Below are 12,622 nucleotides of genomic sequence, written 5' to 3' on the forward strand. Positions count from 1 at the left end.
CAGAACAATGTTCTTCATCTTTTTTTTTTAATGTCTATTTACTTATTTTGAGAGAAGAGAGACAGAGCTCGAACAGGGGAGGGGCAGAGAGAGGCAGAGAATCCCAAGCAGGCACTGCACTGTCAGTGCAGAGTCCGACGTGGGGCTCGACCAAAGGAGCCACAAAATTGTGACCTGAGCAGAGATCAAGAGTTGGAGGTCTAACCGAATAAGCCCCTCAGATGCCCCAGACAAAATATTTTATATCATGATGTCCTGGCAAATTGCAGGCTTGAGTTTTGGGTTGGTTTTGCTTTTTGGGTTTTTTTGGGGGGGAGAGGGGGGTGTTTGTTTCCCTTTAACTGTTGTAAAAGTATTTGAAATATTGAGATTTCTATAATAAAATGCCTTATTGGAAAATAACAATTCTTCCCAACATAGAATTTTAAGAAAAAAATTTCAAAACAACATTCAAGCTTAAGCAAGCAAACTTTCTCTTCAAAATAAAACATTAACCAGATCTTTCATTTATATGTTTAAGATTTTTTTTTTAATTTTTTTTTTCAACGTTTATTTATTTTTGGGACAGAGAGAGACAGAGCATGAACGGGGGAGGGGCAGAGAGAGAGGGAGACACAGAATCGGAAACAGGCTCCAGACTCTGAGCCATCAGCCCAGAACCCGACGCGGGGCTCGAACTCCCGGACCGCGAGATCGTGACCTGGCTGAAGTCGGATGCTCAACCGACTGCGCCACCCAGGCGCCCCATGTTTAAGATTTTTGATTCATGTCCTGTCAAAGCACAGGGATCAATCGGAATAGCAGGAGCTCATCTCGAAGAAAAACCAAGCGGCACAGTCCTGACTGGATCAGGTGGGACACAGAACTTGTGCACTCGAGTGGCACTTTACTCAGTTTGCTCAAAGATATGGTCTCTAAGCAACCAGGTCCCAAATTTTAAACAAACAGTCCCAGTCATATGAATCACTTCCGAATGGTCTCACTTTGCCTACCAGCACTTTCTTACACAAATACTTCCTGCGAGGGGTTTATTTAGCAGTCTCAATTGGAAATAACCAGAAGCCATCAAATACCACATGGCTTAAAAATGTTCAGAATAGGTCCTGCTACCAACAGATATACCCAAATCGCTAAACTGTGAAGCAGAAGAAATTCTGCAGAAATCAGAGACGGGTCATCATGCAAAGCCAGAAAATTAAATTCCTAGAACATGCCAACTTAGGCCCCCAAATACATTTTTCCTATTCTTTCATTGGGAACATTAAAATATACAAACACGATTGTTACTCTGACTCTACGACTAGAAGAAATAAAGGCCAAATTCAGTCAAATAAATAGCCCACTTAGCCCAATTAGACTTTCCCAATCTTGATGGGGGAGCAATCTATACAGTTAGCTGGCCTCTTAACACTGGTTTCCTGTGGTCACACCCACTCTGAGACTTACTGAAAATAAGGGGAACTGGTAAAGTATTCAACCCAACTCTTGGCTCCAGCCTCCTTTTTTCCACCTGAAAAGAATGCTATATGTGTCACACTATTCTCCATGAACTAGAGACCATTAAATCTATTAACAAGAATAGAGAGGGAAAAGGAATGAACAATCCAAAATGAAAACTGCAATAAGACAAAGAAACTACCATTAACAGAACCAAAGGGGAAAAAACCAAGACAGTAGAAAAATCCAGTAAATCAAAAGACAGATGTGGGACACATATCTAGTCCTGATTTAACATAAACAGACAAAATGGAGAATAGCCATAAAACAAACTACAGAGATCTAACCTACCAACAGGTACCCCAAGACGGAACTAATGAGTCAGAACTAATTATTAAAGGTACAACTCCTTAGAGCTAAAACAAACAAAACACAAAACAAAAACAAACAAACCAGAAAGATAATATAAATCAAGAGTCTCCACATTACAGGCAAAATTACTAAGCGAACATCAACTCTAATATATAACTCGAGGAAACTTTAAGAAAGAAGAACTCCACAAGTTTCAAATCATGGAAAATCGTGAGGCAAAAACAAAACAGAAAAAAGTCATTTGTCATGGAGCTAAAATCAAGCCAGCTTTAGATGTTTCTAAGTTCTACACATTTTCTCAAGAAAAATGAAATATAGTTTACCATAAAAGAATAAAGAGTGTAGAAATAGAACTGTACTTAATTTAATATTTGACAAAGTAGACATTGATTGCTAACAGGTTGTAAAAAGATTATTTTTAGGTGACAGAATAACTTAGGGGCTCCTGGGTGACTCAGTTGGTTAAGCACCCAGCTTCAGCTCAGGTCATGATCTCGAGGTTTGTGGGTTCCAGCCCCACGTGGGGCTCTGTGCTAACAGCTGGGAGCCTGAAGCCTGCTTCAGATTCTGTATCTCCCCTCTCTCTCTGCTCCTCCCTCACCTGTGTGAGCTCGTGCTCTCTCTCTTTCTCAAAAATAAGTATTTTGGGGGGCGCCTGGGTGGCTCAGTCGGCTAAGCGTCCGACTTCGGCTCAGGTCACAACCTCATTTGTGGGTTGGAGCCCCACGTCGGGCTCTGTGCTGACAGCTAGGAGCCTGGAGCCTGCTTCGGATTCTGTGTCTCCCTCTCTCTCTGACCTTCCCCATTCATGCTCTGTCTCAAAAATAAATAAACATTAAAAAAAATTTTTTTAATAAAAAAAAAGATAAGTATTTTTTAAAAAGGCAACAAGAGGGATTTTTTTTTTAAATGACAGAATAATTTGCATAAAATTTATTTATTTTGAGTGTGAGTATTTTGAGTGTGAGGGTGCGAGCAGGGGAAGGGCAGAGAGAGGGGCGGAGAGAGAGGGGGAGAGAGAGGGGGAGAGAGGGAGGGGAGGGAAAGAGGGAGGGGAGGAAGAGAGAGAGAGAGAGAGAGAGAGAATCCCAAGCAGACTTGTGCTATCGGCACAGAGCCCAATGAGGGGCCCGATTTCACGAGCCCATGACCCATCAGATCATGAGCCCAAATCAAGAGTCAGATGCTTAACCGACTGAGCCATCCAGGCACCCCTAAAATGACAGAATAATTTACAAACACCATGAGATTTAAAGACTTAGATTCCTAACAAAAATTAAGCATTAAATTGAAAAAAGCTAACAATATAAGACTTCACATTTTAGCAAGGCTTTGGAGAATTTGAACTATGGCTTTGAATTGATCAAAGAAATTGCAAAGAGAAAGATTAACATTTGAATTGCATAAAATTGAAAACTACTGTACAGGGGCACCTGGCTGGCTCAGTCAGTATTGTGTGTGACTCTTGATCTCATGGTTGTAGATTTGAGCCCCACGTTGAATGTGGAGATTACTTAAAAATAAAATCTTAAAGAAATTTAACAAAATTAAAAAATAAAACTTCTGTATAGTGAAAAACCAAAATGGCAAATCAAGAGAAAATATTGGTAGCAAATACAACAGGAGGTTGACCATATTATAAGAGAGCTTATGAAAGTTAACATCATGACTCTATTAGACAACCTCATCCACAATGTGAATAAAATAAAATTGATAAACAAGTACATGGGAAAAATGTTTAAACTTTCCAGCAATCAAAGCAATATCATTTTAAACTGGAATAAGCCTAAATAAATTATGGATGACCACTGAAAATAGTAATTAAGACAACGATATAGCAATTAAAAGATCTAAATTTGTGAATACAACTATCTAAAAATTATCTACAACTTTTCCTTTTACTCAGGCCCTTTCGTTTTTCTTTATTATAAAATTCATGATCATTGTAAAAAGCATTTTAAATCTACCAAAGAGCACTAAAATAAAAAGGAAACGTCTTGGGGTGCCTGGGTGGCTTAGTCAGTTAAGTGTCTCTTGGTCTTGGCTCAGGTCATGATCTCACCATTGGTGGGTTCAAGCCCCGAGTTCAAGCCTGCTTGAGATTCTCTCTCTTCCTCCCTCTCTCTCAAATAAATAAACATTTAATGGAAAAAAAAAAAAAAAGGAAAAGTCTTCTCACACCCTCCACCCTGACTCCCTAGAGGTATCTTCTTATTTCTGGAGTTTCCTGTGAAACACAAGCTTAAATCTGAAGTGAAAAAACTAAGGCTACAAACCTTTAGGACTTTGGAAGTGCCCAGAAAATTCTCCAGAAAAGTTTACTAATGCCTCATCACCTTTATGTTAAATCTGCTTTTGCCCCAAGGGCCAGGATAAAGAATACATTTACCCAGTGCCCACTGCATTTCAGCCACTATGCCAGGCACTTAGCCCTCAGAGCACCTCCAGAAGATGCGTAATATCTCCATTCTGCAAAGCACAAATTTAGGCTCACTCCCTCAAGTTAAACAACTTGCTAAACCAGAATCAGAAATCACACCTGCCCAAACTGAAAATCCTCACTCTTTTCACTTCGCATATCCCAACAGCCAAGTTTTTTAAAACATTTCAGGTTTGTTTGTTTTTTTATTTTTTTTAATGTTTATTTTTGAGAGAGAGAGAGAGACAGAGAGAAAGACAGAGCATGAGCAGGGGAGGGGCAGTGAGAGAGGGAGACATACAGAATCTGAAGCAGGCTCCAGGCTCCGAGCTGTCAGCACAGAGCCCGTCTCGGGGCTTGAACTCACAAACCATGAGATCATGACCTGAGCTGAAGTTTGGACGCTTAACAGACTGAGCCACCCAGGTGCCCCAAATGTTTCAGGTTTTTTAAATGTCTGTTTTAATTAATTATAAGTATTATGAGATTACAGTAGTATGACTTTTCTTAGTACCAAAGATAGCTGACTGCCTAATACATACCAGATTACTCTCCATATTTCTTCATTGTAAATTTTGCTGAGTGTCTCAGCTACACCACAGGGTAAAAAGCAGTAAAATGCTTTTCTGACCACAGTAGGAACTAATCCTTCCGTTTGTGCAAAAAGCACTCTTAGTTTGAACTTTAACAAAGGCACTTTTAAATGCAACCAACTTCTTACCTCTGAGTCTATCCAAGGCAGGTGCACCAAGGTAAGTTTCAGAAAATAGAAGTGAGGTTTTCCATCTGTATCATCATTTTCAGAGTTAAGACTAAATCCCACCCCATACTTCACCTTGCTAATTATGAATACATGAATGTACCCGGCTTGTAGTCCCAATGTGCCATTAAGTAGCTATATCTATGTGACCCTCTGACTCACACAGGGTCTCATGAGGCAATTAAATTAGGTTTCCCATCTGTAAAAGGAAAACATAGGCCAACCTCCTAAAAAATGAAGGGATATTCCTCCATTTGAGAATTGTAGAGGCTGATGGGCAAGGTGTTGTTGTTCTTCTGAATCCCCTCACCTACCCATTTTTTTTTTTCTTGCCTAATCTTAAATAACTTTAACTTGCTTTCATGATCATGGTGTGCCAGCCTGGATATATCCAGATGTTACTGAATTCTGCTCCCATGTAGAGATCTAAAGAGCCCATCCTAGAAAATGTTCAATGCCAACAACAAAGTCACATGCACAAAAGAGAATTTGTTCTCAAGAACTGATTTTTTTCCAAGACACTGTTTCAATTCCCCTAAATTACAGAAGGAAGAGTGCCTGTTTAGTGCCATGCTCTTGTTAACAATGCGAAGTCTCTGCCAGTCTCCAACCAGCCAGAGCCCTGCTTTCCTTTCTACATGGGGCTGGGGGTATGTTGGGGGGGGGGGTAGGCCCTGCCCCTTCAGGTAGGGAGGTAGGGTATGGACACAGAAAAAGAAAGGTGGCCCATGACAGGTCTTGAAAGGGCATTACAGCAAGCCTCTGAAAGAAGGGACCCTTAACCTTCAACCCCAGAGAGTGCTGGGATTAACTTTCTTCCTGTGACCTTTAAACTAACTGAATTTTCTCCTGTTTCCATTTATACAGTCTCCTCACTGCAGACTAAGCGTCATGCCCGGCCTGATATGTTCTCTTCCTGGGTCTGTTCACGTGAACATTCTGATCCTTCTCTGTATCACTTTCTCCTCTCCAAGACCTGAGCGCCTAGCGTAGCTCACATATTTACACTTCGCCTCTCTCAACTAAGTGAAAATGCTAGTCGTCTCTACCATACAGCTATTCCACAGACCAAACAAATGTGAAGACAATCAGAACAGGCAAAAGATCAAAATAAACCCACATTTTGGGGCGCCTGGGTGGCTCAGTCGGTTAAGCGTCCGACTTCAGGTGGGGTCATATTCTCACAGTCTGTGAGTTCTAGCCCCACGTCGGGCTCTGTGCTGACAGCTCAGAGCCTGGAGCCTGCTTCCCATTCTGTGTCTCCCTCTCTCTCTGCCCCTCCCCTGCTCATGCTCTCTGTCTCAAAAACAAATAAAAAATCAAAAATTTTTTTAAAAATAAAAATTAAAAAATAAACCTACATTTCAAGTCCTTGGTCTGTTCTGCAGCTCGTAACAAAAAGCCCTGAATCCTCAGATATTTCATTAAAATAGTAACTTAATTTCCATATTAAAGCTACTCTCCAAAAAATAGGGAAAAGCAGAATGTATTTTCTTATTCCCAATCACTCTAGGTGCACACTTTTACGGAATCACTCCTAAATTTTCCCACTTAACCTTTCAGGGAAACATAAACCCACGGCACACCCTCATTTCTCTACAAACACCCTTACACTCACTGTCTCCACACATTCATCTTCACCCTCTCTACACAATCTCCTCTCTTCCCAGGGAAGAGCTCTGTTACAGGTACGGGAGAAAATGGAGTGCCCTGGGGTACACAATGGAGCCACTGTACTTGAAGGTGGAGCTTCCAGGGGGAGGAGTATCAGTACTAGAAATAGAACCGAAGAGGGAAACCTTTTCTCTCCTGGATCTCTCTGATCTTTCTTCCTGGACTTGGAAGGGGTGTAAATTCCAGACCCTGGGGCTCCTCCAACTCAGGAGGGGTGGAGGTTATGAAGGAAACAGGATGGGGGCCGATCCAAAAAGGAAAACTGGGCTTGCGCTAGAGGGGAAAGTGGGGCGCCAACAGCACACGGGGACAGCCCAGCTCACCAGGGTAGAAAACACAACGGGAGCTAAAGCCCCAGCTACGACGGGAGAGCATGTGATTTGTCCGTGGTTTACCTCAAACACTTTTTAAGGGTGGCAGCAGCCGCTTCATACGGCCAGTAGGGATCCCAGTCTTCTATTCTCTGCAGAGCACCCCAGGCTTCTTCCTAGCCCCCTCTGGTAGTAAAATCTAAATACATGCTCCCAACTTGATTTTCTAATCAAAGCTTTCAACAACCACCACCACCGCATCCTGGGATTGCCTCCCTAAAATAAATCAGGCACATTTCCACGATGCCAGGCCAATAGGACAATACGCCACGATTATACCCTCCCTTATAACCCAAAGCATAAAAAATAAAGAGTATCACCAATGTCTCACTTCCTCGGTCACTTCCTAAGTATGCAAAAGTAGCCAACTAAAAAACACTGCAGGTGATCATGGATGTTAAAGGAAATGGGCTACTTTTCTATTCTGGAAAAAACACCTCAGAGGGACACCTGAGTGGCTCAGTCGGTTAAACGTCCGACTCTGGATCTCAGGGTTGAGGGAAAACTCCCGACAGAAAAGAACGGCCCTAGAGCAGATGGAAATGAGCAGACAGAATACGCAAAGAAGCAAATGTGACAGAAAGCACCATTCTCGTCAGGCTATCATAACGCAGAGCTCTAAAACTATTTTAAATCTTGCTTCTCGGGCGCCTGGGTGGCTCAGTCGGTTGAGCGTCCGACTTCGGCTCAGGTCACGATCTCACGGTCCGTGAGTTCGAGCCCCGCGTCGGGCTCTGGGCTGATGGCTCAGAGCCTGGAGCCTGCTTCCGATTCTGTGTCTCCCTCTCTCTCTGACCCTCCCCCGTTCATGCTCTGTCTCTGTCTCAAAAATAAATAAACGTTAAAAAAAAAAAAATTTTTTTAAAAAAATCTTGCCTCTCAACTAAGGGGGAGCCTATCAGAACCACCAGAACCATTTAAAATATATAGGTGTAGGGGCACCTGGTGGCTCGGTCGGTTGAGTGTCCGACTCTTGATTTGGGCTCAGGTCATGATCTCACAGTTCATGGGTTCAAGCCCTGCATCAGGCTCTGTGCTATCAGTGCAGAGCCTGCTTGGGATTCTTTCTCTCCCTCTCTCTCTGCCCCCACCCCATGCTCACTGCTCGCTCTCTCTCTGAAAAAATAAACTTAAATAAGATATACAGGTATCTGGACCTTCCAGACCTACAGAATCAGAGTCTCTACGGTAAGGCCGAGATATCTGTATTTTTAAGTTCCCCGGGTGACCTAATGCACACACTTGGTTGAGAACCACTGCACGACTGACTTTCAAAAAACTAATCTTCAGTCAAGAAAACTACAAGTAGACCATGCAGACTCAGGCTTCAGCTTCCTCACTGACATGAAATGGTTAAAGTGGAAGAGGCGTTGAACTAGAGTAGCGGTGGCAAGGGGGTGGTAGCCAAGACGCTCTGTAAAAAGGGAATTTTACTGTGGAAACCCAAGTTTAAAACAAAAGCAGAACTGCTTCGGATGGAGGAAGGAAGGGAGCTGGGGTTCTTCCCTCTCATCCCCAGGTCACCGCAACAGAGACACAGGATGGTCTCTCATTCCAGCTGCGGCTTTCAAATTCTTTGACTTTCCAAAACTAGATCTAGTGCACAGTTGAAGTAACAGGGACCTAATCTTTTTTTTCCGTGGGGCCCTTACACACTTCATATGAGAAACATCCCCTTTTCTTTTTTTTTTTTTAAGTTTATTTATTTTGAGAGAGAGAGAGAGCAAGCGAGCGAGCAGGGCAGGGGCAGAGAGGATCTCAAGGAGCCTCCACGCTCAGCTTAGAGCTGACGCGGGGCTCTATCTCGGGACCAAGATCATGACCTGAGCCAAAATCAAGTGGGTCCTTTAACCGACTGAGCCCCCAGGCGCCCCTCCTCTTTTCTAATCACATATTCACTTCCTGCTGTCTAACCTTCTATTTAGAAAAACAAATGTTATTATCATTCTCCCCACCTAAATCACCACTAACTGCCCCCCTGTACCCAGTCTAAAGGGAGAGGTTTAAGCTCAGCAAAGAAGCCTGGATTCAAGACATCAGAATGCTGTTAGAGAGTCCCAGGGACGGAAGAAGGACAACAGAACCAGGGAGGGGCACAAAAGGGACCATGTCTTTCGAGAGGAAAAGGAAAAGAGCTGAAAGGCTAACACTTGTAACTTCAGGAACACATGGATGTTTGTTGTATTGTTCTCTGGACTTTCCTAAAAGTGTTTTAAGAGCCTCAGAATTAACAAAACAAAAATACTCTTGTTTATTAACGCTACTGCAACATCCTTGATTTTCATTGGACTTTGATCACAAATACCTTTCATTACCCCATGCTGGCCTTTTCCATCAAAGCTCACACGTAGGAAACAAGATCTGTAATTATATCTATCTGCCCTGGGGCCTTGCAAAGGAATACCAGCACCAAAACAAAACTGAACCACTGATAGCAAATAGACACTCTAAGAGTAAGACCACCAGGTGTCCCAGCATCTGAAAAGGGAAAACCGCCCTTATACGTTCACTTCCCAAAAAATGCAGAGGATGGTGACTCCGGTAAACTTTGAATACTGCCAAACCGGTGGACCTTTCCCCAGAGTCCTACCAAGAGGAAAATGAATCCAATTCATGTATAAATCAAAACCAGTGAAACACCAGGCTAAGAACTTTAAACTTCAAAAAATGCTATTTCAAAAAAAACCAAAATGCTATTTCTGGGCCGCCTGGCTGGCTCAATCATAAAGCCTGTGATTCTTGATCTCAGGGTCCTGAGTTCAAGCCCCGTGTTGGGTATGGAGCCTACTTAAAAAGACACACACAAAAGGAAAGTCTGGGGAAAAAAACCCCACAAACTGCTATTCTCCCCTACAGCTCGTAGTGCCCCAAAACATGCACGATACGCATAAAACCAAACACAGATCTGGGAATTTTTCAGAATACACAAGCGCCCATCAGAGTTTCACGATAAGCTGCTATCAAGGCCACTTGTTCCCGTGAATAAATACCCTACCTATACTTATTCCTTCAAACTACCAGCCTCCGACAGTCACACCTAGGACATATTCAAAGAGATCTTTATCTGTGTTCACATCACAACAGCTCCCTTCTCTGCAGCCGGCCAATCGTTACCTCTTTGCTTCTTCCAAATGACAAAGGTACTCATAAGCCACATTCTGACGTCTCCTTTCGTCCATCTCCTCTGCAGTGAGTCTCTCATTATCCAGGACAGCTAAAACATGAAAGGAAGAATGTAAACACAAGAATCTGTAACCTTTCTGACAGATAAAAGAAAGCCACGGCATCAAATTCCTGTTAGTCACCTGGCAGGTCAGGGTAACCTGTGGACGTGTGGATGGCCAGATGTACTACGAGGACTTTCCTAAAACAGGAACTAGGGAGTTTCAACTACATTCGTCTTACCCTTTTGTTAAAAGTGTCATCATATAGACTTGTACGAAATTTTAGTACAAGTTTGTTGTCACTTGACAAATACTGAGTTGAGATTTTGGCCCAACTCTGTTCTGGCCTATCTACCAGACTCTCTCCCAATACAGAGCTGAGAGTGTTGTTTTTCCCTTGTTTATTAATAACCCAAGGCAGCAGTCATTGAGAACTAAGTGGCGGTAATTATGTTCAACGCCTTACATGCATTCTCTCACGGAAGTCCCACAACAATCCTCTGATTATCACTCCCATTTTACAGATGAGGAAACTGAGGCTGCGTGCCCTTAGCTCTACCGCTAATAAGCGGTTGCCGGGCCTGGATTCCAACCCAGGCAGTCTGTCTCAAATCTGCCAACTTCATGGGCACCCGGGGTATGGCATCGACTCCTGACTCCTTGGGATGGCATTCAAGGCCTTTTCCAATTTGGCCCCAACTACTTCTGGAAACTCTTCTCCCTCTCCCCGACCCTCCTCCCCCCACCACCGTGTACTGTCTCTGACCCCACGCTGCCCAACCTCACGCAGCATCCGCCAGAGCTCCGCTCACGTGTCACTACCTGTGTTCTTACTGCCTTCCCCCCACCCCTCCTCCACATCCACCTTCCTGCTTTTGCCCGGCTGGCTCAGCATCTTTTATCTTTATTACACCTCACTATCATTAGCTTGTACACCTGTCCTTCTCTGATTGAGACGCTCTTGGCAGGCAGGGCCTGCTCTTACTCACTAATTTCACAAACGTGACACAATCCCTCACACATAACTGTTGAGTGAACTTACCCTAAAAACGGACCATTACTCTCACAAGAGAAAATAAAAACGAAATCTCGGGATTCCAAAGGACCCTCCTGCGGCCAGCGGTAGCTGTGCCGCCTACAAGTTCAGTGCCGTCCCCTGGACGGCTACAGAAAACGAGGTTCGGAAAAATGAGGAAGTCACAGGGGTTCTTTTTTTCTTTTCTTTCTTTTTTTTTTTTTTCTCTCTCTCTCTCTGTTTTAATTTTTGAAAGCCTGACCAGGGAACGAAGCCCGAGCAAGGTGAAGTGGCCCGCCCCGGGCCGCACGTCTCCGCTGGCCCGGGGCCCCCAGCAGGTCCCGACCCCCGGTCCACGTCGCAGGCGGCACCCGGGGCAGCGCCTTCACGCGAAGCGCGAGCGGAGCCCAGCGCTCCGGGACACGCCCTGCCCCGGCCTCCTGCCACCTCACCCTAGGCCGTCTCCCCCAAATCTCGGCGGCGCTGCGAGGCGGGAGGCTCTGGGTGGGGCCCCTCGCGTCGCGGCGCCCGGGCTCAGGCGAACAGGGCCGCCTGCGTCCCCGCCGCCGCCGCCGCCGCCGCCGCCTCCGAGCCCAGGTCGCGCGCCTCGCCGCCCCTCCCGCCCGCCGCCCGGCCCGGTCGGCTCTTCCGGGTCCGCGCGGCCCGCAGCCGCCCTGCCGCGCCCGCCCGCACGAGCCCCCCGGGAAAACGGCGCCTCGCAGGCAGCGAGCCCGGCCCCGAAGCCCCCGCGCCGCAGAGCCCCGCACTCACAGCCATAGTGCGGCCGGACCACGCCCAGTCCGTCAACATCGTCCGTGGCGGACATGGCGGCCGAGCCCGGGTCTCTGCTGAGGAAGCGGTGAGACCTTGAAGGCGCGGCCGACGGCAGCTGCGGCTCCTGCAGAGTGCGCGGGCTGCCTTGCTCCCTGAGGCCCCGCCCCGCCCCGTCGGCCCCGCCCCATCCGACCCCGCCCCTCCGGCCCCGCCCTGCCGCGCCTCGCCCTGCCGCGCCGAAGGGAGCTGGGGTGGGGGCGGAGCCCGAGCCGCTCAGCCCCGCCCAATCCCCGCCCCTGGCGGTAACACCCTCTGGAGGCGGAAGGAAGGGGGCGGAGCCCACCCGTCCCCGGCGCTCGCGGTCCTCCTCGCTCCGCGGGAAAGGCGGCCCCCGCCCTGGAGCCCTGCCCTGCCGGCCGCCGCCCCGACCGCACCTCGGGGACAGAAAACGCCGCCTAACTGAAACAGAGCATATTGTTCCTAAACTAGAAGAGGAGGTTGCGCAGAAGAAAAAGATATTCCAGAAGAAACAAAAGCTTATGGACCGGGATTAAATTCAGCGTTAAATAAAAGCACATAAAAGTTAAAAAAAAAAAAAAAAAAAGGCTTGAAATAAAAACCATGGCCCCTCCTCTT

General features: G+C 45.8%; 1 protein-coding gene across 1 annotated transcript in view; it reads right to left on the reverse strand.

Annotated features, from left to right (window-relative positions):
* The window catches only part of IQGAP1 (IQ motif containing GTPase activating protein 1), a 103,574-nt gene extending 91,482 nt beyond the window's left edge, over nucleotides 1-12,092 (reverse strand). Inside the window, exons 1-2 of the mRNA XM_047086607.1 lie at nucleotides 11,984-12,092; nucleotides 10,148-10,247 (exon numbers count right to left, since the gene is read on the reverse strand). Of these exons, the coding sequence (XP_046942563.1) occupies nucleotides 10,148-10,247; nucleotides 11,984-12,038 (155 nt within the window). The 5' untranslated portion in view covers nucleotides 12,039-12,092. The remainder of the gene's footprint in view (nucleotides 1-10,147; nucleotides 10,248-11,983) is intronic.
* Nucleotides 12,093-12,622: the final 530 nt, after the last annotated feature.

The sequence above is a fragment of the Lynx rufus genome, unplaced genomic scaffold (assembly GCF_022079265.1).
Source record: "Lynx rufus isolate CCGP_SWC_20201006 ecotype Redwood Valley unplaced genomic scaffold, mLynRuf1.p SCAF_21, whole genome shotgun sequence".
Classification (NCBI taxonomy): domain Eukaryota; kingdom Metazoa; phylum Chordata; class Mammalia; order Carnivora; family Felidae; genus Lynx; species Lynx rufus.